The sequence below is a fragment of the Furipterus horrens genome, unplaced genomic scaffold, assembly GCF_987537825.1.
Source record: "Furipterus horrens unplaced genomic scaffold, mFurHor1.1.pri manual_scaffold_7, whole genome shotgun sequence".
In the NCBI taxonomy this organism is placed as follows: Eukaryota; Metazoa; Chordata; class Mammalia; order Chiroptera; family Furipteridae; genus Furipterus; species Furipterus horrens.
This window is the reverse complement of record NW_028327177.1, coordinates 130,219,390-130,246,847: the sequence shown is the minus strand read 5'-3', so window position 1 is coordinate 130,246,847 and position 27,458 is coordinate 130,219,390. Positions and strand designations below refer to the sequence as shown.

Genomic DNA, 27,458 nt, shown 5'->3' with positions numbered 1-27,458 from the left:
AAAACACAAAAATGCCCCTTGCTCTGCAGCTTTTCGGGGAGGGAGTGACTAAGTAGAATATGTATTATGTTAGTAAGTTCCATGGAAAAAACACAAAACAAGAAGGAATAGGAATGCTGGGAGGTTGTGATTTGAAATGAGGTGGTTAGGGACAGCCTGCCTGAGGAAGAGATAGCTAGGAGAAGGTGGGAAGAAGGTTAGGTGACAGATTTCCGAAGCGGGCACACTATGTAGAGGGAACAGTGGATATGAAGGCCTTGAGGTTGGGGTCTCATATTAATAATTACAGAAGTGAGCGTGTTGGGGAAAGGTGGCAGGATAATGAAATTGCTTTTGTGCATGTTGAAGTTTGAGGTATCTATGGGACATCCAAGTAGTGATGACCAGTAAGCAGGTCAGGAGAGGCCAAGGCTGGAAGGACGTCTAGGGGTCACTGGATTGCAGGCGGCATCGAAGTGAGAAGAGTAGAAGACTGAAGAAGGAACTGTGGGGAACACTATTGTTGGGCAGGGTGAAAGAGCTACCCGGAAGGAAGACTTAGGACCAGCCTCCTCGGAGGCAAGTAGTGGAATGGACGAGGGCAGTGTTATTGAAGCTGTAGCGGGGAGTCTTCTCTGACTTCTGTCTTGCTCGTCTCCACTAACTCCCAACCATATCAGCCTTTGAGGACAGCTGTCCCCACTCCCATGGCTCATACTTTAGCTCAGGGCTACTTCATTTTTTCCAATAATAGTCTACTATCTAGTCTTCTTACTCCTAAACTTAGCCTTGTCAGTCGGGCTTTCACACTTTTGCCGAAACATTGTCAGCGGCTCCCCATTATCTTCAGGATAGGGTCTAACCACCTCAGCCTGGCGTAACATGCCCTTCACGATCTGACATATTTGTTCTCAATTTTGGGCTCCTTTTCCCCTTACATTCTAAATTGCATGCATTCAATTTATCTGTCCATTCTAGAAGGATTTCTTTGCCTCCATGCCTCTGTATATACTTTCCTCGCTTCCTAGAATGACCAACCCTCCATAGCTCATTAACACTACAAGATTACCTTCTCTTCAAAAGGATTTCTGAGTTCCAAGCAAAGCCAGAATTTTCCCTTAGGGCTGGTTTCCTAGTTAGTCACTTATCTCTAGGGCTCAGTGGATTGAGCGTCGGCCTGCGAGCTAAGTGTCGCTGGTTCGATCTTCCAGTCAGGGCACATCAGAGAAGGAAAACTCTGACTCCAAAAAACCTCCGCTGCCTTGCGGCATACCTCTTCAGGGGAAAGGCTAAGGGAGTAAACCCCGACAGAAAATCCGGAGCCGGAGTCCCTAAGGCGGTTTGACGTTGTAGTCAACACCGGCAACTCCTGCGGCGCACCTGAAGCCAAGCTGTATTGACTCCGTCTTTCCCTTGGACCCTTCAGCTGCGAAGAGAGGGGGGGTCTGCTGCATGGGCAACAGCAGACCCTCCATATCACCCTGCCCAGGCTCTGTAGCTTCAGCTTCACTGGAGAGGACACTCCAGCATCATCGCAGGATGTCGATTCAACACGGGAGGAGACAGATACCGTGTCACTCCCGAGTCGGACTGCACAACCATTCTCGGCGGTGCAGATAGACTCTTAAGAAGCTACACCATCGTCTCTCGAGACGGACGGCTGCCGACGACGACGACGACGAGTCCTGATGACAATATCTTAAAATTGTCTTCTGTTTGTTTTCCCCCTCCAAGTTTTGAGCTCCTAGAGGACAGCAACTTTGACATATGGGTATTTGTATTTCTAGTGCTCAGCTCAGTGTAGTAACTATCTAATGCACTGGTTCTCACAGCGGTCCCAGGCCAGCAGCATCAGCAGCACTGGGAAGTTGTTAGAAATGCAGATTCTCAGGCCCCACCCCAGGCTTACTGAGTCAGAAACTCAGGAGGTGAGGTCCAGCAGTGTGTCTTAACAACCCTCCCCCCCGCCCCCGCCTCCAGTGGCTGATAAATTTTTTGAGAACCATTAGTCCAGTGACATGAACGATGGAAAACATTTACTCAGAGGAATAACCTCTGGCCTTGTGAGTATCTTGTATTCGGGCCTTAGTAGAAGGAGACATCTATGCTCTAGTAACGGCTGCAAGAACTTAAAATAGTGAGCATGTGTGGTTAAGATTGACAGTATTTTTTATGTCATGAATTTGGGCTCAAAATCTGTTCTGAGCCTATTAAACCTTTTAAATTAGAATTAGATAAACTAAAAGGAAGATGCAAATTTGTCATTTAAAGAACCACTCATATCATCATCAGAGATAACCAAGTTATCAATGATTACTTGTAGCTGATATTATTATGGTTTTTGCTTGTTTATACTTAAAATTCTGAGTAAATATATTTTTTATTCAGAAAACATTGAGTCATTTGAAATATTAAGTCGAAATACACTGATCTAAAATTGTTTTGCCCCTGAAGTGTTTTCTTTCTTTCTCTCTTTTTTCCTTTCCTTTTCTTCTTTTTCTTTCTTTCTTTCTTTCTTTCTTTCTTTCTTTCTTTCTTTCTTTCCTTCCTTCCTTCCTTCCTTCCTTCCTTCCTTCCTTCCTTCCTTCCTTCCTTCCTTCCTTCCTTCCTTCCTTCCTTCCTTCCTTCCTTCCTTCTTTTGTTTCTTCCTTTCTTTCCTTCTTTTTAACTGAAGTACATTAGTTTCAGATGTACAGCACAGTGATTCAACATTTATAGACCTCATGAAGTGATCACCACGATAACTATAGCAACCATCTGTCACCATATAAAGTTATTGCGATATCATTGACTATATTTCATATGTTGTACGTTGCATCCTCAGGTTTTATCTTATAACTGAAAGTTTGTATCTTAATCCCCTTTACCTTTTTCGTCCATCCCTGACTCCCCACTTCATCTGAATATTTTTACTTTTTTTAAGGTATCTTTTCATTTTCTAACATCTAGAGTGAGAATTAAAGAAATAAGGTAAATTTCGTGTCATATTAAATTAAGTTTTATGAGCCCTGGCTGGTGTGGCTTGGTGTGGATTGAGCTGCAGCCTGCGAACGGAAAGGTCACCCGTTTGATTCCCAATCAAGGCACGTGCCTGTGGCCCGGGTCCCTGGTTGGGGACGTGCAAGAGGCAGCAGATCGATGTTTCTCTCCTTCTTTTTCTCCCTGCCTTCCCCTCTCTCTAAAAGTAAATTAAAAAGCTTTAATAAAGAGGGGAGTGAGAGATGAAATATACTAAGGCTTGGTAAAAAGAAGAGCTGTTAAATGAAGTTTTATGTAATTACTGTATTTTTATGGATCTGTATATACTTTAGAAAACTCTTATTGAACATTGTATTATTGATATAAGCTTCTATCATAAGTCTAGGGACTAAATTTTTGCTTTTAATATGTGACATTGTTTCTGTGGGACAGTTTTTCATTTGGTGTCATTTTAACTTAGAGGATTTCTTTCAGGAAAGTAGTCACCCATAAAAAAAAAAAAATCTTAATTCTTTTTTTTTCTAGTTGAAGAAGAGGCTCAGACGCTTTAAACTATTTTTTAGAGCAGGTTTAGGTTCACAGCAAAATTGAGTGGGAAGTGGAGAGTTTCTGAATATTCCCTATCCACATTTGCAAAACCTCCCACACTATCTGTCCTACATGGTGGCATATTTATTACAGTTATTACAGTTGATGAACTGACATTAACATGTTGTCACCTGAAATCCACGAGGGTTCGTTCTTGGTGTTGCACATCATATGGGTTTTCACAAATGTATGATGACATGAATCTAGCATTATAGTTTACAGAATAGTTTCACTGCCATAGAAATCCTCTACTCTGCCTATTCAGACTCTCCAAAAGGTTTTCATAGATCTCCTTACACAGTGATTAAAATTATTTTTATATCTAATGCTCATGCCTATTGCAGTGACTAGATATAAATTCTTTCCGTTATTTTTGTTTATAGTTCTTGAACAATTACAAAACCAAAACAAATGATAAACTGAATGCCATAAAAACTACACAATGATAAAATTCAGATTATCACTCAATATAGCAAATGATATTTTACTGAAATTAAATGCTACTTAGGTTTAGTAGTAGACACAAGTACTTAAATATTTTACTTTTCACTGGTTAACTTTATTTTTTCCATTTTAAGCATGCTGGACTATCATGGGAATCATTGTCGTTAATCGTACATATTACTGTTTTCAACCCAATCTGTTATTTAATGGGCCATTTTAATGTACACAGCAAAAATAGTACTGAGAAATAAGTACTCACTTAATGACAAGTTCTTTATTGCCTATTTAAGGCTAAACTTACTGCTCCAAAGTGTTGGAAAATTGTTCATAAAAAGAACCAGCCTGGCCAGTACAGTTGAGTATAGAACTGACTGCTCTGTGATACTTCTTGCTGAGTTTCGCCTGCTTGTTCTGTCTGCACCACTTGGCCTCAGTGTGGCATCAGGATTATAAACACCAGTGCAGAGGTGGGCACTGCAGTCTTGTGGCAGTGTTTAGATAAAAAGACAGTCATTCAGAATATCTAAGACATACATAATTTTTCCAAAGCTTAACATGGAAATGAAAACAATTTTTAGGACTCATGAATCTCCAGGAATAAGTCTTTAAATTCAAGAAACTACTACTAACATAATATTGCTAATAACTAAATCAGTTTATGAAACAGTGTCATGTAGTATTTAAATACATTCATATAAGAAAAGGCCTCACCAAAACATTGAATAGCAGCCTAGTTTTAAACTTTTTAAACCTGTGCCAAGTTTAAATCACATGATTATTGCTATTAATATTTTTAAAGTCGCATTTTATTTTTGTTTATTCTACATTACCTCTGCCCATTTTCTTACCCACTTTTCTACCCCACCAACTGCCACCCTTCTCCCTTGCTACGTATTTCATATGGCTGCATGGATTTGGTGAGGCTACAGTACAGTTTCCTACCCTAGTCAGTTCTGCTGCACCATCTCTCCTCTGATTGGCGCGTGTGTACACACATGACCCACACTGAGCCAGTTAAGAGCATTGACCTGAGATTCTTCAGACTGAAAGCCGAAAAAGAGCCTTTTGTTCTTTGTAGATAAAACTGTGATGACATAAGAGTTGAGCTTCCTGAAAAACACCCACAGAGGAAGCCATTTGTAATAAGATAGAACAGGAGACTTAACAAGAGGAACAGAGACCCCAGGAGGGAACATCCTGGAGGTGAAGTGTGCGTCTTTAACACTCCAGCTTCCTGGTTATTTTCCATCAAATTACCCTTCTGGTTGGTTGAAACTAGCTCTAGTTAGGTTTTTCACTTAGCACTAGAAAGCATCCTTGTGTGTGTGTTCCATATTATAATTTAAAAGATTTGTCCATTTTTACAGGTGAAGATGGAGCTGGAAAGACAAGCTTAATAAGAAAAATTCAGGGAATAGAGGAGTACAAAAAAGGAAGAGGACTGGAATATTTATATTTAAATGTTCATGATGAAGACAGGGATGGTGAGTGTCATCTATTTGTAATCTAAATTTACTGAAGTCTTTTCCAAGGTGCACTGCTGCTCATATTAGTCTTTAAGTGTGTCATTTTTTACTAAGAGTCCTACTATGTCATGCCAATCAGTCAATGGTTATGCTAGGCATACTTGTATTGGTTTGGGATTGGAGTTCATATAGTGATATTTTTAAACATCTTGAGATATTTTGCTGTGCAGACTTCAGATTTCTTGCCATCATTGAAGAATGTCAATTTTTCAGTTCATTTTCCCTAAGACAGTGAAATAATTGTATCCTATGATTGTTTGCTGGCCCCCTTTTACCTTTTGTCTTCACTTTTTGACATAAAAATGTCATCTCCCCAGCTCATCTGATCAGCCTATTTCTTTTCTTCTATAGATCACTTGCCTTCTCATTTTTATATATAATATCTTGAATATGCATGGCTCTATCTGCTAATGGTAAGAATAGCAACATGTTATTCAGTCTGTGGTTTCGGATTGAGAAATACGAAGCAGAGGATGCTCATGTTCCATATTTGCAGTTAAATCATTTTCCTGAATATCTGTTAGGCCTTTATTAAATTGGTAGATGTGACCTAAACAGTTGAACCTTGTCAAAAGAGACATCTCCTGCGGAGATGCCCTAAAATACCAAGTTAGTACTGTTAGTTGAATGATGAAATAACTTAATCCTGTTGCCTTGGTAACTTTCCTTGTCTGTTGTAGATCAAACAAGATGTAATGTGTGGATCTTAGATGGAGACCTGTATCACAAAGGCCTCCTCAAATTTTCACTGGATGCCATTTCTCTGAAGGATACTCTAGTTACGCTGGTTGTTGATATGTCAAAGCCTTGGACTGCTTTGGATTCTTTACAGAAATGGGCAAGTGTTGTTAGAGAACATATTGACAAGCTGAAAATTCCTCCTGAAGAAATGAAAGAAATGGAACAGAAGTGTGAGTAGTCTAGAAATATTAATATAGATTTCAAATACAAATTTCCTAACTGGCTATCATAATTGTTAGGAATTTTTGACTTTGAGTAATGTTTTATGAAGAAAACATAATGTGAGCACTGTTTTTGAAATTCAATTTAAATGGATATGCTAGGTTTTAATATAGTTTTAAGTTGGAAATGTATACATAATGGCAGACTTTCATAGAGCTTCCTTTGCTCCTTTGCCAAAAGGCCATATGTGTTCATTTTTGAAGAGTTGTTTTTCAAGATAAGAAAAATTTGAATCTTTCTTCAGCTGCTCATTTTCAGCAGTTTCATTTCTTGATAAGCAGAACAATCTTATCAACTTTGTCAAAATGAAATATGTCCAAAAAGATGTGAACAATATAAATATGAAGACGTTAAGCTGGTTTTATGATTCACAAAGTGCATAATATATTTTGTATGTGCCCATGTAAGTTGTAAATTTTCATGAAAATTATGAAAATGATGTGGGTCATTTCTAACAGGGTGTAAGCCAGTTGTCACAGTCCTTAATTTCATGGAAAGTGCTTAATTTGCCAATGTTGTACTTTGCTTCAGAAAATACACAGATGGAATGCTGCTTTTCCTTGTTCTTGTTAGCTCACAGTATCTTTTTGGGGAGAATTGACAGCTTACTGGAATGTATATACAAGGAAACAATAAAAACTTTAGAGAATATATGTACTAAATCATTGACAAAGATGTCTAGCTGCTCTTAATCTATACCTTTCTTTTCCTGTTAGCCATTGCTTGTGGGTTTTCTTCCCCCCTCTCTAAATTTATACTCCAGCGGTGGTCCTGAGACTAGCAGCATCTGTATCAGTACAGCTAGGAGCTAGTCAGAAAAAGCCATTCTCAGGCCCCACCCCAGACTACTAAATCAGAAACTCGGGTGCATGCTAAAACTTGAGAACCACTGTTAGATTTCAGGCTCTGATTTGAAGGGTAGCAGCTACCAGCGCTGCTAAGGGTATATGCATGGCCCTTGGTTCTTGGGGGAACTGTGCTCAAGTTTCAGGATTTCCTCTTCCTTGGCCCCTTGTAAGTTTAACACACTTTCCTCCTTCATGTCTCGGTATAACATTCCCTCATATACTGTTTTAATCCTATGCTGTGGATAACTTGTTTTGCTTTTAAACATGAAAAGCAGTCTTATATAGAAATCCCTGTATGTGCACATCATTGCTTGTTTACTTGAGAATTCCTCAAAGAGCAATTACTGAGCCAAAGTGCACACTGTTAAGGCTCTTGAAACATTCACTTTAATTTTTTTTAAGTGGAGGTTTTGACCATCTAAAACTGAGTTCTAAAAAGGTATCAGTGTTGGTGGTGTCTCTTTAATTTTCACTAGGGTTACAGAATGAATGTGGCCCAAGATTGCACCTATGTAAAAAGGCACCCCAACAAAGGGTTTAGAGAAAGGAAGGGTGTAATTCCTCCCGCCACCCTTCAGGGCCACATGCCTTTCTTGTATCCCTTTTCAGTGCCCTTTGTGAGCTAGAGAAGATAGAGGCAAAGTTAGATTGCTGTTACAGAGCAAAAGGGGGTTCTTTCACGTGGCGCCTTGGTGTAAAACCCAACTAGTGTTGAGGAAAATAAGTCTTTATTTACAATATTCCAACCTGGGGAGGATAGTGAGCACTTCAGCTCAGAGCCCTGTTCTCCCACAGGACCCAGCACTTCCCTTGTTCCCCAAAAAGCTAGAAGCCAAAAACATGGCCAGAAGTTCCCCATCCCTTATTTGTCAGATGTCTCCTTCAGGATCTGGGGTACAATGTCATCAGCCTCCTTATAAGAGTCCAGGAAAACATGTGCCATGTTGCACTGGATCACGCATGGTTCTGCTTTTGCCCTTTCAAAGCCACATGGTATTCTCCCTTCTCAAAACCACATGGAGAATTCTCCTAAAAATGTCTGCTGCTTATTTTTAAATCCCTGACTGCATCCTGTGACGCAGTGGGCACGGTAACCAGTTTTGATGATTCACAGAACCTTGTACAGGCTCTGTGTGCTCTCTGTACCATTCCCTGGTCCAAAAACTCCTCCCATCTTCTTGGGGCCTTGGAAGTATCAAAGCTATTTGTGTAACAAAGACACTAGTCACTAGCCACAGGCATGTGAAGGCATCTTAAAAGCTGTTTCCTGTTCCCCACCTCCCAACCCGCAGGCTCTGGGGATTTTTGGACACCCGCACTCTGTAACATTGCTACTAGCCCAAAGTATTGGCACAAACTAAAACAGACCTGTGTTGAACGCCACTCCTGGGAGCCAGTCAGTGTTGTATTCTGCCTCCTAATAATTAATGAGGGTCCAGTGTTGCTGTACTGTCCTTGAAAGAGATTTCACAAATCCTTTTTGTTTCTTCTCTTAAAACAAAGTATAAACACTAGTAAAATATATATTGAGGTTATGGCAGAAAAAGCTACCTGTTGAAATAAAGCAATTTCTAAACTGTGTATTAAATTATTTACTTTGATTTTTCAGTGATTAGAGACTTTCAAGAATATGTAGAGCCAGGAGAAGATTTCCCAGCTTCTCCTCAGAGAAGAAATACTGTGTCACAGGAAGACAAAGACGACAGTGTGGTTTTACCTCTGGGTGCGGATACACTTACACATAACTTGGGCATTCCAGTACTAGTAGTTTGCACGAAGGTTAGTTTGCTTCCTTGAGATTCTGTTACTGATATTAACTAAGGATGAACAACTGTTTTATTTCCCAGACACCTTTTGGAGGTGACACATTATTTTTCCTAGGTAATTTTTCTTGACAAATAGAAATAATTGTTTAAAATATTGAATGATATTCACATGTTGATTTTGTGATCTTAATCATAGTTTTTTTGAAAGAAATGTTATTTTTGATATTCTATTTGTGATTGAATGTCATTTTCCAAATTCCAGTTAGACTTCATTATACAATCAGTTTAGTAGAAATAATTACAGGTAAGACAATAATTTAGTTATTAACTTTTATAATTTTTCCACATTAAATTTTGGTATGCTAATATCAGAAGATTATGTACTTAAAATAGACTTTTCAACACCTACTTTCAACAACTAAAATATAAGACTTAAACACTCATTTTGTAAAGTTGATATGTGGTTATCGGGATTTTTATTTATTAAAGAGGTTCAGGTTCTAATAGGATTGCTAAAATTAGAATTCTGTTAATTTAATCTGTCACTGTATACACTTTGTAATAAAGTCAAATTTCCTTGAAAAATAGTTTATGTTTCACCCTGACTGGCATGGCTCAGTTGGCTGGGCATCATCCTGCAAAGCAGGGGGTCATCAGTTTGATTCCTGGTCAGGGCAGATGCCTGGGTTGCAGCTCATGTGCAAGAGACAGCTGATGGATGTTTCTCTCCCTCTCTCTGTCCCTCCCTTCCCCTCTCTCTAAGAATAAATAAATAAAATCTTTAAACATATATATAAATAATTTATATCTCAAGTTTATCTTCTTCCCACTTGGTCCAAAGTAGTATGTCTTTTTTTTTTTTTTCTTTAAGATTTTATTTATTTTTAGCTAGAGGGGAAGGGAGGGACAGAGGGGGAGAAACATCCATGTACGAGAGAAACATCGTTTGGCTTGCAGCCCCATCTCGGGACCTGGCCTGCAACCCAGGCATGCGCCCTGACCAGAAATAGAGCTGGTTCGCAGTTTGATGCCTAATCCACTGCGTTACACCAGTCAAGGCTAAGTAGTATGTCTTTATTGTTTGTAAGTCGTGGAATAGGTAAGAAAATGACAGAACATATAAACCCTTTTGAGATTTAAAATTACTAATATTTTTTGTAACATAAAATTTGCATATATAATTAAAGGAGGATATAGAATTTATCTTTAGGATAAAATGACTTAAAATTTTTAAATCTAGTTTAATTTTACTTTAAACACTATAAAATTTATCAATAACAATTGGGAAAGGGTAGCATTTAAGTCAAGCCCGTTACCTGCTTTTCAAATGATGATTCTGGTTTAGTTAATTGTTTCTTATACCTTTTCTTTAAAACTTTTTAAACTGTCACATTTTGTGTGTGGTTGGTTTTTGTTTTATTTTTTTTGGCAAAGAGCTGTTTATTGGCAGACACTTTCCTGTTTTTACACTATAACTTGCTTCACAAATTTTCAAAGGAAAAATATTAAGTCAATAGTATAATTATAAGTATCATTGATCATTTATTTTAAATAAATGGACATGTTCTATGAAATGGACAGACATGCTACATCATTATTGTACAAGGAGACTCTTCTATGATGTATATATGGATAGCAAAAACTACATATCAAGTTTGATCCCAAACTAATATCAGGTATAATGAACATTGTTTATTTTTAGATTTTATACCTTCAATTCAGAAAGGTTTTATTGAAGTTATTCAGATGTCATGATGTTTGAGCATGCCTTTTTTCTGTAACATTTTTCTGTAGCTAGTAGAATTCAGATTTGTTTCATTAATTGTACAGGCGACATTAAAAAAATAGCCTGCCCTGGCTGCTGTGGCTCAGTGGATTGAGCATCGGCCTGCGAGCCAAGTGTCGCTGGTTCGATTCCCAGTCAGGGCACATTACTAGGTTGCACGTCAGGTCCCCAGTTAGGGGCATGAGTGAGAGGCAACCACACAGTGATGTTTCTCTCCCTCTCTTTCTCCTTTCCCCTCTCTCTAAAAAATAAAATAAAACAAACAAATAAAAAAATAGATATCAATATTTAAAAAAAAAAAAAATAGCCTGTAAGTCCCTGCCCTTTTTTCTTTTTTTTGGCTATTGGTGAAATTGTAGTGAGAGGGAAAAAGCACCAAAAGAGAAATGAAGGTCAACTGAGTAATCAGATAAACAGAGAAACAAAGAGGAAGTAGTGAGAGGTGCAGACTGCTAGAGTGTTTATAAATACGAATAGATTTTAAATCTTAAAAACTTTGTTCCTTTCTGTACTAAAACTTTCTCTAGTGTTCTCATCACATTCAATATAACTGAGAATTCAGAGCTTTTTAAAGAAATAAAATTATTCATTAGTCTTGATTCCAACTAAATGTTTCTAGACAATTAGGAGTAATTGATATTCTAGATTCTACTGTTCATTCACCCAAAATTTAACTTTAAATCATTATATTTAACATTGATTATTTGAAGTTAATGTTCTATTTCTTTTTAAATTATTTTAACTCAACAGTGTGATGCCATTAGTGTATTGGAGAAAGAACATGACTACAAAGATGAACATTTTGATTTTATTCAGTCACATATCCGGAAGTTTTGTTTACAGTGTATCCTTTTAATACATTGACTGGTGCAATGTACCTTACCTGTTCTTGTTTGTTTGTTTATTTATTTGTTTGTTTAAGGAAAGGAATTAAATTAATGGCCTTTAGAAATTCTCTAAGCTTTGTTCCTTCTGCTTCTGGTTGGAGATTTTATTTCAGTTCTCAAATCATTTATATCTGGGTATTTATGTGGCATTGTAAACATTTTGATTAAAAAGTGGTATTCATATCATCAGTATGTTTATATCATAAAATACCGAGATGAAATTGTTATCAAACAAGCATGTATTGTTATCTTTTTTTAAAAAGCCTAATTCTGAGTCATAAATAGAATAATTTAATACTCAGTATAATTAATAATATTCTAGCTGGCCATTACACTATTGACATTCTATTTGAGAATGAGTAAATGAAACCAGACCCCCCCCCATCCCACTCCAAAAGTGGCATTCATTTATTGGGGGGGCGGTGGAGCAAGATCAACATTTAGGTTTGTGTGTTCTCATTTTCAGTATGTTTAGTACAGTATGTTATCTCCACAGTCTGCTTCAGTGGTTTCAGTGCCTGTCTGTGCCCATCTAAGACTTACTGAATTGGAGCAATCTAAGGTCAGCTCGAGAATCTATACTTTTGAAAAGCTTTCTGGGATGATTTCGACGATCACAAGATTGGTTAGAAAAGCTATCAGAAGGAATCTTGTCTAGCCTAGGTTGCAAGGATTAGATGAGCCAATGAATCATATAGACAACTAAAAGAAGGATAAAGTAAGGGTTGGCAGTGAATGCTTTTAGGAGAATTTATTGTCAAAAACTTTACCGCAGCTTGAGTGCACTGTGGAGAGAGCTGTGGATCGGATATTCTGCAGTTTCCTTTTCCACCCAAAGCTTTTGGGTCTGAAAAGTGAAGAAATGACATTAGAAGTAGGTAATAAGTAACATACACATGCTCATAGTATCTGTAGTTTTTCATTTTCATTATGGACATTTAATTTAAGGACCGTTTAATAGAAAGCGTCGCTGAATAATGAATAAGGTCCCTTGGCTGGCACTGGTGCTTTTCTTTTCTCCTTCAGGACTTTGCCCTTTGCATGGCCCCTTCTGTCTTGTGTCACATAAATGGGTGAATTAGGTTGAATTAAAGGGCATTTGTCTACATAAGAGTCTTTAAAAGAAAGCAAAAAGTGGAAGTAATTGAAGTCGTTTTATATAGCTTTTTTTTGTCTTTGAAGACTACAAAATTTGAGAACAGTCTTTTAACATGTAGTTACTGCCGTACTTGAAAATTACATACAGAAATGTAATCAGGAAGGAGACTGTCCACTGAAATAATTACAGACCTTTAGAAGAGCTAGTTGACAGAATGCGACAAGTCACTTTAAGATAGTGAGGGGGGTGGTGTGTGTGCCACAGTGAGGGCAGCAGTTCAATATCTTTGTTTTTAAAATTTTAATTGCCACAAATTTTTCAGCTGTAGAAATCTTTCAAATTATCATGAATTGGTTCTCATGAGAAAGATCATTAATGAAAACTTTACACAGCTAAGCTTTTACTTATAGTTATGCTAGTTGTTTCTACCAAGTTTTATGATAAGTAGTATTTAGCAATACCACTTTGAGGTTCACATTCTAGGAAATATGAATATCGCAGATCAGAAGTCAGAACATTCTGAGAATTTCCTTCTGGCCTAGGTTACCATCTCTCTCAGGACACCATGACCAGTGCCAGAGAGCGGTCCTCACCAGTGGTCATAAAATTTCTGATTGCCACTCCGACCACATCATCTGTCAGTGGTCACACTGACCCTCCTCTCACAGGCCTCTTGATCTTTTGGTCTATCATGTTGTTTGGATAAAAGTTAGGGTCTGCTTTAGTTAATATAGCACCATGTGAGGTTGTCTTAGCTCAGGTTTTGGTCATGTAATCTACTTTACCTTGGATCATTTCTGAAAGCTTCCTGGTAATACCTATTGGTTCATCTTCTCTCCTTTTTCAGTCACCCGAGCTTTGTCCCCAAAGTTCTCATTCCTGGAACTAGTAAAAACCATTAAGAGATACTAGTGCAAATCATTTCTGTTAAAAAAGGCAAACAAAGCAATTGTTGATAAATAATACCCCTCCCTGAAGTTTAGGAAGCTTAAAAACAAAACCAAATTGCCTCTTCATGTGCTTTAAATATAGGTAGGAGTGGTATCAGTATTACTAAAATTTACCTTTTCTTTCTTGGCTTAATGAAACTTTTGGTTTTACTGTATTACGTACAGCTAATTATAAAATGTTTTATTTGCATTTTAACCTGTATGTAAGTATTTTATATTTTTGAAATTTTTGATTATTATATCATACACCTTTAGAAATGATTTTTGAAACTAATCACATAGCTGTGAATGTTAGGCTGAGAACAAGAACTTAATGGTGCCTTTTTATGGAATTTGTCCAGAAATTTCATTAACACTATTATTCAGATGGTGCAGCACTTATTTACACTTCTGTAAAAGAAAACAAAAATATAGATTTAGTATATAAATACATCGTTCAGAAACTGTATGGATTTCCGTATAAGAATCCTGTTGTTGTTGTGGAAAAAGATGCAGTATTTATGTAAGTATACACTTAAATATAGAGACTGTTTTATTTATAACCTTCCTTGACCTATTTTTCATTGTCTTTTAGATTTACTGCTGGCCCGAGCCCATTTCAAAAGGCCTTGTTTTTATAACTAACTATTGGGTATATATATCAGTATATCTACTTATTCTTTAACTGGATATGATAACATAAAACACCCAATATGTAATTTACACATGCTTTTTAAAAGTTATCTTAATAAGATGGGGAGGTGGTAATGATTACTACCACCACTCCCCAGAAAAACTATAATGGCATTTTTAAAATCAGGAAGATTGTAATTTTTTTGATAATTATTTTAAGTAGAAATTATTAAACCATAACTTGAGCAGTATAATTAAAAAATTGATTAGTTTTTCATAATTGGTCAAAAATTTTTTTATAAACATATTCTCTTAATGTGATCATGGCTTGAAAATTTCTCATGTGTGTTTCTTTCCAGTCCAGCAGGATGGGATAATGATAAGAAAATAGGAATATTATATGAAAATTTTCAAACATTAAAAGCAGAAGATAATTTTGAAGACATTATAACTAAACCACCTGTTCGAAAGGTAACAATTTTAGTATATAGTTTTATTAATTAGGCTTTTAAACTGAGGGGGAGTGCTTAATTTTCAGATTGTAAGGTAGAAAGGTAAAGGTGTGCTTTCCTATCAAAGGCATCTCTAGGTGTAATTTGGGTGTTGCTAATGTGTCATTCAAAATAAAGATCTTCTTTTTATGAAAACATAAATCAGCTATTTAGTCACCGAGTCATGACTTAGTCTTTGGTATATTTATATGAGAAAATAATAGTTCAGAGTCTGTTCTAACAGAAATCATAGATTAGTATGAGGGAGTGTGTGGATCTTAAAGAGTTTGAATAGGGAGAAGTTGTGAACTTTTTAACTTAGAGCTCAGCCAAAAGCCAAGATAACATGGCTAGAATCATTTAATTAGCATCTATCTATTGGGGCAGATCTTGCATCTTCTCCACAGTCATCGGTTAGTTACCCAGGCTATCCAGGAGCTTCCAGTTTCTTTTATTTAGGTTTAGACTTGATTGTTCATGTCATTCTTACGCCTGTTAAATCAGGTACCAGGAAGTACTCTTTCTTCATATATCTTAAATCCGTGTTAAGCAGTAGATGGTGTTCTATCGTTAGGTATTATAGATGTTTCTGAAAAGTTGTATAAAAATGAGTGTTTGCATATAGTACTTCTCAGAGGCTTTTAATTTGGACATGTTTCAAGAAAAAATAATTTTGATTTAACATATAATAAGAGTTGTACTTAAGAATCCAAACGTCCACATTTAACATCTGTCTTCTGTTTGTGGGTAATCAGAAATAAGGAAAGTAATGTCAGTTGGCATGGTATTTGGTTTGGACGTCTATTAAAAGAAATGAACACATCAAAAAGCAACGGTTTTCCCCAGTCTCTCTGTTTCCAACAAATTGTGCTTTGTTTTCGTTGTCCTTACTGAGCCATTGGTCAGGCACTAGGTGCTAACTAGAAGGGTGTGATGTAACTGTAAATCAGTACAGGGGCCATCTCTCAGGTGGTCATAAGTGCTGTTGGAAGTAAGCAGAGCGGGGAGGGAGAGGACCGGGCCCAGGAGGCATGCCGTTGCTGGAATGGTGAGGGAATGAATGTGGTAAGAGGGGTGAGGGGCAGAAAGTGCACATGCCCTGCGGCAGGAATGTGCAGGAGGCCAGAGAGGGCCAGAGTGGGGGAGATGAAAGGCAAGTTAAGGTCTTGTGGGGCCTCGGGCACGAGGGCTGCTTGTCAGGACTTTGGATTTTGTTCTAAGAGGGGTGGGAAGTGCTTGGAGGGGGGAGTTTGAGCAAAGGAGTGATGTAATTTGACCTAACCTTTTCAAAGGATCCTCTGGCTACAGGGCGGAAAAATAGACCGTGGCCTGTGTGAAAAGCAACTTGCTCCGGGTTTCCCTGAAATAAAAACAGGATGGCTCTCCTATCTGCTGAATATGTAGGAAAAATGAGTTACAAAAGTCCTGCTTCTACTGTTATTAGACTCGCTCATTTATGCATTGCTTATTGCTCATTTCAGTTTGTGCATGAGAAGGAAATTATGGCAGAAGATGACCAGGTGTTTCTTATGAAGCTACAGGTATGAAATTACGTTGAAGCAGACTTAGAGTGGTTAATGGGTAAACTGTTACTGTATATAATTTCTTTAAAAATCCAGCAATTCATGTTAATGAATATCTAACCCAGAATTCTTTTGTGTTTTTTAGACCCTTTTAGCAAAGCAACCACCGACTGCAGCTGGAAGGCCTGTGGTCAGTATTACAGATTTTGACAAAATTATTAAAATGCAGTGCATATTGCTTTAGTTCTTTATTTCTTAATCATGTATGCATCTCACATGGATGCACTTTGATAAAAACTTAATAATTCTTCTGGAATCTGTGAGATTTTTAAAAGAATAACGACTCTAAGATGACTCACATCGTAAGGATCTATTTTACAGTGTTTGTCGGGCGTCAGTTACTGTGCTAAACCACTTCTATGCATTATTTTATAAATCTTCACAACAGCCCTATGAGGCAGGAACTCTTATGGCCCCCTTTTGCAGTCCGGCAAGTGGAAGCTTTGAAGGCCACTGAGGTTGTACAGCTGGTAGATGATACAGTTGGTAGGGGGGGAGTGCACATTGGGACCCAGGTCTGACTCTCAAGCTTATACTCATAGCCACACTTGGTTATTCAATGCAGTCTTCTTTTCCCATTGAAGGGAAAACTAGTGCTCTAAAGTGTGATGGGCCTGGTATTTTCTAATAGCGAGGACACGATTGCTAAACATTTTTGTTAGTGGTTTGCAGTATGAAAGTACCAGTAGAATTGATAGGGGTACAGTTGCAAAGTCATTTATTTTTATAATTAATAATAACTTCTGTGAAGTTGGGAGTTGCAGTTCTTGTAATTACAGCTCTCCCGTTCTTACACAGGACGCCTCACCGAGAGTCCCAGGAGGCTCCCCTCGCACACCAAACAGATCAGTGTCATCCAATGTTGCCAGTGTGTCGCCCATCCCTGCTGGGTCGAAAAAAATTGATCCAAACATGAAAGGTACCTCCCCTCTCTCTCGGAGAAAACAACACAGGACATTTTACTATAGAAAGAAACCTACCTGGACTCCCCTCTTACCACAGCTACCTCTGTTTTTGCACAGTAGCCTCTAATCTTGGTCTCTTAGTTGTAATCTCATAGTTAATCAGACTGAGAACCATTTTACGGTGTAGTTTTAATATGTCACTTCTATGTTGGAAGCTTTATGAAAGCTTTGTGTTTAATCATTCTCCTATGGTAGGTCATTGAAGAAATTCATATTTTTATAATAGATTGGTTACTTGCTATAAACATGAAGAAAAAATGATATGCATAATCATATAGGAGGATTAGGTAACTTTGTAATTCTTGAGGCACATAATTTTCAACAGTTATAGTTTTCAAGAACCCCTTTCAAAGCAGAGATATATTAGCATCTAACATCTTTATTTAAAATGCCTTTAGCTTTTTAAAAATAGCATTCTAATTTTTAAGTAATTATCTTACATTTTTAAAGGTTGCTTATATAGTAGTCCCTCTCTATATAGTGGTTCACTTATTACGGCCTCACTCTATCATGGGATTTTTAAAAAGTATTACATTTAATTATTTACCACGGATTTTTTGCTATTTCGCAGGATTTTGCGGTACTGTATACGTATGTTGTTAAAGTTACCTAGGTTTAAGAGTGTAGAATATGTTTAAGAACATAAGTAGTGTTTATAAAAGTGTGGAAAAGGTTAATAAGGGAGTGGGAAAGGTTAATAAGGAACTGGGAACGGTTTGTAAGTGTGTGGGAAGGGTTTATGGAGCCTTAAAATATATATAAATAATAAATGTAAGGTTCCTACTTAGTGGATTTTCAGCTATCGCAGGGGCGTCTAGAACGTAATAACCACGATAAGTGAGGGAGTACTGTATTTTGTTTTATGTATGAGTAGTTTAGAGAATTCTTCCAGCCTTTAAAGATCAAACTAGTCTTGAATTTGGAACATACAGCTATTAAATTTTAAAGTCTGTTATTCTGGGTGTGGTTACTAAAATGATAATTTATAGAATAATTTCATGTTCTAATTGAAAGTTTTTGTTTTTTGTCCTATAGCTGGAGCTACAAGTGAAGGTGTCCTGGCAAATTTCTTCAATAGTTTGCTGAGTAAAAAGACGGGTTCTCCAGGAGGCCCCGGAGTTGGTGGTGGCAGCCCAGGAGCTGGGGCTGGAGGTGGAAGCGGTGGTTTACCACCATCTGCCAAAAAGTCAGGTACAGTTACCTGGGGTTTTTTTTTTTTTTCTTTTAAACAGCTTTATTGAAATATAATTTACATACTATGAAGTTCAATCATTTAAAGTCTACAGTTCAGTAGTGTTAATATAGTTACAGAGTTATGTAAACCATCACCATAACTAATTTTAGAATATTTTCATCTCACTAAAAAGAAAACTCCAACCTATTAGCAGCGACTCCTTCCCTCCCCCGGAACCTTCAGTCCTGGGGAACAGTAATCTGCTTTCTGTCTCTGTGGACCTGCTTATCTCAAGATTTCATATAAATAAAATCACACTGTATATGCCTTCTTTTACATAATGTTTTACAGTTCATGTTTCAGTATGTCGGGTTTTTATTTTTTATTGCTGAATAAAATTAGATGCCACATTTTATTCATTCATCAGCTGATAGACATTTAAATAGTTCTCATTTTCTGGCTATTAGGAATAATACTGCTATGAATGTTTGTTTTTGTACGAACATGTGTTTTTATTTCTCTTGGGTATGTACCTAAGAGTGGAAATACTGGGTCATGTGGTAACTCTATGTTAAAGTTTTTGAAAAACTGTTAACTTTATTTCCAAAACACAAAACACCGCACCATGTTACATTCCCAATAGCAGGATATGAGGGTCCCGATTTCTCCACATCTTCTTCAATATTTGTTATCGTCCATCTTTTTGATTAGAGCGATCCTAGTGTTGGTGAAGTCCTGTCTCATTGTGATTTTGATTTGCATTTCCCTAATAGCTAATGATGTTGAGAATCTTTTCATGTGTTTGTTGACCATTTGTATATCATCTTTGGAGAAATGTCTCCAGATCCTTTGCCCATTTTTAAATTGGGTTATTTGTTTTTTTACTATTGAGTTTTAAGTGTTCCTTAAATATCTGTTTACTAGACCCTTACCAGATAAAGGGTTTGCAGATGTTTTCTCCCAGCTTGTTGTTTGTCGTTTTACTTTCTTAATAGTGTTTTTTGCAGCACAAAAATTTTAGATTTGATGAAGTTTACTTTATTTTTCTCCTGTTGCTCTTTAAACAGATTTTTTAACTCAGTATCCTTTTAAAATCCACCTGCTTGCCACCCTTGTCACAAATACCTGTGGATGCCATGGTTTTGAGCCTTTTGCAAGTTTCCGGGTATAAATTGAATTACTTTTTGGCTTTTCTCACAGATAGTGTAAAAGATTAAATTTCACAGTACTGCTAATTTAGTTACCACTCGCCCATCTTCTTTCCGGATTCCAAAATTTTGTTATTTTCTGTTTTACTGTTCTATGCCTTTTTTGAAAATATCTTTGCGATTAAATGAGAGGTGTTAGTTTTACTTCCATTTGGTAACAGACCCCACAATTTAAAATGAAGGAATTTATTTTTAAATTAGGATGTCTGTAAAACATCCTTATATATAAAAAAGTGTTAATCTTAAATATAAAAGGCCAAGCAAGAGGCAACAGGGGTTTATTTGAGATCCCAAACAGTAGCTATTCAGGAAGCACTGATTCTGGCAGAAACCTAAATACTGTTAGGAGACAAAGGCCAGGGGTCTTTATGAAAAAGCAAAGGGGGACAATTACATTATCAATTGTGCCAGGAGAACAAAGCTTTTATATAGGTGCACATAAGTTAACCTAGTGATGTTAATTATAAAGAATGTTTTTAGTCCTGACTGGTGTGGCTCAGTAGGTTGTGCATCAGCCTGCAAACAGAAAGGTCACTGGCTCAATTCCTGGTTAGGGCATATGCCTGGGTTTCAGGCCAGGGCCCGCATTGGGGCTGCATGCCAACTGATGTTTCTCTTGCACATTGATGTTTCTCTTCCTCTCTTTGTCTCTCCCTTCCCCACTCTCTAAAAATAAACAAATAAAAGCTTTTTTTAAAAAAAAGAATTTTTTTTTGAACTTCCGGCCAAGATGGACAGACACGCTGCATCTCCCTCCATAGCTAAGAAGGAATACAACTACCTCAGAACCAGAGACAACCAGAAGTTCCAGAAAATCGAGCTGCATGGTAGTCCAGCAAACAAAGATACAAAGAAGAAATACTCATCCAGATAGGTAGGAGGGGCGGACCCAGGGCGAAGAGGACATGGTGTGGTGGCGGCGGCAGCAGTGGCAGACCTGTGGAAAACGCAGTCAAACATTTGAAAAAGTCGAGAGGAACACTTGGGGAGCTCTCCCAGCACCAGACCAGACCACACAGCTCACGGTTCCAGCGCCTGGGACAATCAAGCCTCGTTGCTTCTGACTGTGCAAGCCATTGGAGGTTGGGGCAGAGGCAGAAACTGCCAGTCTCTCAGCAGAGTCCGCTTGTTTAAAGGGTCCCACGGTCCTAGAACATCTGCAAACCCACCCACTCTGGGAACGATGGCCAGGGCAACACTAGAGGGGCGCCAACCCCATACGGAAGTGAGAGAAGTGCCTGGAAAAGGGGTGAGTGCTGAGCAAGTGGCATTGTTCCCTCTCTGACCCCTCCCCCACAAACAGTGCCACAACGTGGTGAAATGGGTCGCCCTGTACTGACAAATACCTAAGGCTCCGCCCCTTACAATGTCACAGGTGCGACAACTCTACCTAAGACACAGAGGCAAACAAACACAGGAGCCTGTCAAGATGAGACAAGAGAAGTATGGCCCAAAAGAGGGAACAGATCAAGGTTCCAGTGGGAGAATTAAGCAATGAGGAGAGAGCCAACCTAACAGATGCAGAGTTCAAAACACTGGTGGTAAAAATGCTTGCAGACATGACAGATATGCTTAAGTACGGCAGATGCATAAGGGAAGAAGTGAAGGCTATGCTAAATGAAACGGAGGAAAATCCACACAAAACCAATGGTGAAGGGAAAGACATCAGGGTTCAAATCAATGATTTGGAACATAAGGAAGAAAAAAACAGTCAACTAGTACAGAATGAAGAAACAAGAATTGGAAAAAATGAAGAGAGGCTTAGGAACTTCTGGGATAACTTTAAACGTGCCAACATCTGAATCATAGGGGTGCCAGAAGGAGAAGAGGAAGAGCAAGAAATTGAAAGCTTATGTGAAAAAATAATGAAGGAAAACTTCCCAAATTTGGTGAAGGAAATAGACGTACAAGTCTAGGAAGCACAGAGTCCCAAACAAGCTAGACTCAAAGAGGACCACACTAAGGCACATCATAATTAAAATGCCAAAGGTTCAAGATAAAGAGAGAATTTTAAAAGCAGCAAGAGGGGGGGACTCCTACAGGCCCACGAGAAGGACTGGGAGCCCCATTCCCTTTCTCCCCATTCCCCTTGCTCCTGTGGGCCCTTGAGTTGGTCTGGGAGCTGCCTCTCCCCTTCCCTCCGTCCCCCCCCCTTTTCCCTCAATAAACCCATTGCCTAATCCCCCCCCCAAAAAAAAATGCAGCAAGAGAATAGCAGAGCGTTACCTATAAACGGGTGCCTATAAGACTATCAACTGATTTCTCAAAAGAAACTTTGCAGGCAAGAAGGGACTGGCAAGAAGCAATCAATGTGATGAAAAGCAAGGAGCTACAACCAAGATTACTCTATCCAGCAAAGCTATTCTTTAGAATGGAAGGGCAGATAAAGTGCTTCCCAGCCAAGGTAAAGCTAAAGGAGTTCATCATCACCAAGCCATGTTAAAGGAACTTAAGAAAAAGATCAACACTATGAACATTAAAATGCAACAAACTCACAACCATCAACAACTGAATCTAAAAAATAAAAAAATCAAACTAGGCAAATCAGAATAGGAACAGAATCATAAGTATGGGACTCATTTGGAGGGTTATCAGCTGGGAGGGGGAAGGGGGAGAAATGGAGTACAGCAGTCCCTCTATATCACCGTTCACTTATCGCGGCCTCACTGTATCACGGGATTTTTAAAAATATAATATTTAATTATCACGGATTTTTCGCTATATGTGGGATTTTGCGGCACTATATACATATGTTGTTAAAGTTACCTAGGTTTAAGAGTGTAGAATATGTTTAAGAACATAAATAGTGTTTATGAAAGTGTGGAAAAGGTTAATAAGGGACTAGGATGGTTTATAAGTGTTTGGGAAGGGTTTATAAAGCATAGGATGGGATTGGCTGAGAAGCTGAATGCTTCCAGAGTGTATGGAATTATGGGCTAGAAGATTTGAAATTATATAATAGAGGAGCTCTTGGGCTCTCTCTCTCTCTCTCTCTGGCTCTCTCTGGCTCTTTTCCTCAAGGATGCCTGGATGATCGTGCTGCAGCTGCCTGTGTTTCCCAATGGACAGTATTTTGGATGGGAAGGAACTCTGGGCACAGCCTAGAATCAGGCTGGCCTGGCAGCGGGTAGCAGGTTTATTCTTTGGTTGTTCTGGAGGGAACAGGCACTGAAGCAGAACCCTGCCATTCTTCCAAAATTATGTAGCTTTTGAATCTTATGTTATTTTGTTTGTAAACTAACCCTATAGAAACAAGATAATTAAAACCAACAAGGGGAATGATAGAACTCAGGTATTAAAGATTTTAGCGTTAATTGATAGGCTTAAGTGATTAAAGCTGTAACTAAAAGTTAAAGAGTTTAACCTTAACTGATAGCCTTAAGTGACTAGCTCTTGTAGAAAGCTATTACTCCGAAATTGTGAAGACTTTGAATAAAGACTCCTTTCCTTTGTCACACATACACACACAAAAAGAATGTTTTTAATTTTCAGTATTGTCATCATAATAATCTGATTTCTTGTTGTCTTTGCAACCATTTTTTGGGGTTACAATGCTGTATTGGGCCCAAAGTAACGGGGTTACTTTGCCCCGTTTTAACATTCCAAAGGTTGGAGCTGTCCTCTGGAATGGTATCTCTGACTCCGTTTTAAAGTAGCTACATTTATTTTTTATTTTTTTATGTTATATTAGTGCACTAGATAAAGTTAATGAAGCCACTGGCAATTTTTTAATGAAGAGACACTGTTATAAAAGGTACTTTGACTTATATCTAAACCTTGTTTCTTTCATTTAATGTAGGCCAGAAGCCTGTCCTATCAGATGTTCACGCGGAACTGGACAGAATTACACGAAAACCAGTTACGGTTTCTCCAACAACACCAACATCTCCTACGGAAGGAGAAGCTTCTTGAAGATACCAAATAAAGCCATTTATTCAGTTTTCTGGGATAATGTAAACTTGCCTCTGCCTTTTCCTTCAAGAGTGGAATTAGGGAGCTGGAGTGCTTTTTCAGATGGACTAAATTTGTCTTTTTTTTTTTTTTTTTTTTTGTGGTTGCCCATTTTTCTGAAAGGGAGCTATACAGAAGAAAAATTGTTCTTCACTATGTAGGCTTGCTATTTGCATTGTCACTTTGCATAAGGAAGTAATTTTGGATTTTGAAGAGCTCAAAATTTATAGCTCTAAAATAAAGCCGTGTGATCATATTCTAAAGGCTATTTAAAACATAGAAGGGTTTAGGGAAGGGCAGAAAATAATATGCTTTGGGCATTTGACTGACGTGGAAGTCCAAGCTTATTTTAGTTACGACTGTTAAAAATCATTTTTTTAAATCATGTGTTAGATTTACTGGAAAAGAGAAGGTGATTATCAGATATTCCACACCAATATAAATAGACCACCACACATGGAATATGCTGGGAAAACTATCAGATAACATTTGATACACTAGTTATTGTCTAAGTCCATGCTCCTGTAAGTTGTTATCAAAATATGATTTTGAAATACTGGCCAAGATTTGTTTCTTTAACTGAGAAGAAAAGAAAGCACACTGCCTAAATGTGTAAAAGAAAAATGCAGAGGTTAGTAAAATGTAAAGCGGTAACAGTCTTTGGATTTGTCTATATATATATGTCATATATATGTATGTCATATATATATGTATATGGCTCTGCCTTAAGATACCCCTTTTTTGTTTGTGACTTTCAACTGTAATCAGTTAATAAAGTATTTATTCTCTGCATTCAGGTTCAAATAACGTGTTGCATTCTCTTATATCTAAATTTGTATTTATCAGATAATGAATAAGATTTGGTAGTATTTTGAAATGTTTGACTTAATAGGATTATTAAGCATTCTGATCTTTCTAAGAGACTGAGTACATAAGATTCACTATCCTGTAAGTTTCCTTAAATTGGGAGTTTGCCTTGATCAGCACATCTTCCCCACATATCTTGATCTGCAGAATCCTATGTCGTCATTCCTAGTAGCTGAAAATACAGCCTTTTATCATTTAATAGTCAGAGCTGTTTTTAAAAGCTTGGCAAATGCACTGACACATAGCTACTCTCCTATAGGTAAGAATACCTGTTACTAGTTCCACCTTTTCAATACTTAGTCTTCAGTGCCAGTTAGAATCTTCATAAGAACAATTTCATCTTCTTATTGAAGTTCAGCTAAAGAACACATGTACATTTGACCTAATGAGTCATTTCAGGTAATTGAAAAATGTGGTTACTATACTTTAAATTGGTCTTTGTTACTACTTTAAAATATATATTCCAAAGATTTTTTTTTCCAGCAAGATACTTGAGGGCAATACATCTACTATCTCCCATAATACTTTTATTAGACCCTTAAAATGTTTAGTTTTATAATAGTATTTGGCTCCTAATAGTTGAATATAAAATGCCAAAAATTTATGAGGGTACTAATTTGTTTCAATGTGGAAAAAACTTAGGGTGTTCATGGACATGGAAAAATTAATTGTAAAAACATTTTGTTTGATTTATATGAAATGAAAAATGCCAGATAAACCCTGTAGTCCAGAAAATGTCCTACAATCATGATAATTGTAAAGACCAATTTTTCTAAACTAGTACCTGATGAAGTAAGTGAAACTAAAGAAGGAAAGAAAATTGTAGACTGTGTATCATGCTATACTTTGCTATATCTGCTGTGTGTGCATGTTTAGACCAATTCATTTTTTCTATGTGACCTTGGAGATGTATTAGAAAATTCTTGGAATTAATTGAGTTGTTACTTGAAATAACTGTAATTGTTCATTTTATATGGGATTCAGTTTTAAGTAATCTAAAACCTTGTGTTTACAATGTTTAAGCCAAAAACCTCTTTTGCAAGGAAACTTGTTTTCGAACTAATTTTTTTCTTTTTAAGCACTTTTTATCAAAGTGTACACTACAGAGTGTGTACAAGTTGCAGGTGTATAGTTTGAGATACCACACAGTGGCCACATATAACCAAGATCAAGATCAAGATCAAGATCAAGATAGGCAACATTACTAGCACCCCTGGTGTTTTCCATTTGCCTCCTTGTCAGAACTTGCATCCACCAACTAACCACTGTCCTAATAACTTCCAAAGCTGTAATAAGTTTTATTTTTAATCTTGTGTGAATGGAATCTTAAGAGTTTTTATTCTTTTTGTGCCAGGCTTCTTTCAATATGACTCCTGTGGTTCTTCCATTTTGTTGCATGTAGCAATAGTTGCCCACTCTCATTGCACCGTCATGTTCCATTGTGCAAAATATACTGTAATTTATCCATTATGTTATTGATGGGTATACAGTAGTTTCGTTATTTACTTTTTATTGAATTTGTTGGGGTAACATTGGTTAATAAAATTATATAGGTTCCAGGTATACAGTTCTACAACACATCATCTGTATATTGCATTGTGTGTTCACCACCCCATGTCAAGTACATTAGCTTTCTATTGCTGCTATATCAAATTACCAAACTTCAGTGGCTCAGAACTGCACATTTAGGGCAGATGTTTAAAATCAGTCTAACTGGGCTAAAGTTAAGGTGTCAGCAAGGTTGGATTTTTTGGAGACTCCAAGGAGCATCCGTTTCGTTCCAGCTTCTAGAGGCTGCCTGCATTCCTTGCTTTGCGGCTCCCTCTGCATCCTCAAAGCCAACAGCATTGTATCTTCAGCTCTCTGCTTCCATCCTGTTGCTTCTCACTGACTGCTGCCTCCCTTGTATCAGGATCCATGTGATCAAACTGGGCAACCTGACTAATCCAATGTGCGCTCCTTTTCTTTGAGTTCTTGCTTGCATGGTTTCTGAAGAGAAATTAGATGTAAAATTTATCTTTGTTTCTCCATAGGTGTTCCCCTCACATCTTTTGCCGCCTTTCAAGACTTTTTGTCTTGATTTTATGAAATTTGAATTTGATATGACTAGGTGTCATGTTTTCTAATTATTATTTATTCTTAGTGTTCTTGGAACTTCCTGGATCTATGGTTTAGTATTTGACATTAATTTGGGGGAAATGCTCAGTCATTATTCCTTCTAATATTCCTTCTGTTCCTTTCTACTAGTAACCTCATTATGTATATGTTACATGTTTTTTTAGTTGTCCCAGAGTTTTTAGATACTTGGTTCCTTTTTTTTTTTGTCTTTTTTTCTCTTTGCTTCTGAGTTTTAGAAGTTTCTATTGATGTATCCTTCAGCTCAGAGTTTCTTTCCTCAGCCATGTCCAGTCGACCAGTCAAGTAATGAACCTACAGAAGGCATTCTACATTTCTGTTCATTTTTAAAAATTTCTATTATTTCTTTTATTTTTTCTTAGGATTTCTATCTCTGCTTGCACTGTCCCTCTGTTCTTGCATGTTGTCTACTTTTTCTCTTAGGGCCCGTAGCATACCAGTCAGTTTTAAATTCATGGCTTGGTAATTCCAACATCTGCTATATCTGAATCTGATTCTGATGCTTCTCTGCTGTTTGTTTTGTTTTTCCTTCTGCTATGCTGCGTAATTCTCTTTTTTTAAATAGTTTATTTTGGGGTATTTTTTTTCTGTTACCATTTATCACCCTTATACCCTCTTCCACCTCCCTCCTCCCCCTGTAATTTTCTTTTAATAGC

The 27,458-nt window shown here is 37.4% G+C and overlaps 1 protein-coding gene across 1 annotated transcript in view; it reads left to right on the top strand.

Annotated features, from left to right (window-relative positions):
• DYNC1LI1 (dynein cytoplasmic 1 light intermediate chain 1) overlaps window positions 1-23,806 on the top strand; it is a 38,280-nt gene extending 14,474 nt beyond the window's left edge. Inside the window, exons 3-13 of the mRNA XM_090284437.1 lie at window positions 5,358-5,474; window positions 6,197-6,427; window positions 8,937-9,106; window positions 11,630-11,723; window positions 14,182-14,317; window positions 14,787-14,898; window positions 16,400-16,459; window positions 16,587-16,631; window positions 17,300-17,420; window positions 18,502-18,657; window positions 23,648-23,806. Coding sequence (XP_090140563.1) covers window positions 5,358-5,474; window positions 6,197-6,427; window positions 8,937-9,106; window positions 11,630-11,723; window positions 14,182-14,317; window positions 14,787-14,898; window positions 16,400-16,459; window positions 16,587-16,631; window positions 17,300-17,420; window positions 18,502-18,657; window positions 23,648-23,760 — 1,355 coding nt within the window. The 3' untranslated portion in view covers window positions 23,761-23,806. The remainder of the gene's footprint in view (window positions 1-5,357; window positions 5,475-6,196; window positions 6,428-8,936; window positions 9,107-11,629; window positions 11,724-14,181; window positions 14,318-14,786; window positions 14,899-16,399; window positions 16,460-16,586; window positions 16,632-17,299; window positions 17,421-18,501; window positions 18,658-23,647) is intronic.
• The last annotated feature ends 3,652 nt before the right edge of the window (window positions 23,807-27,458 follow it).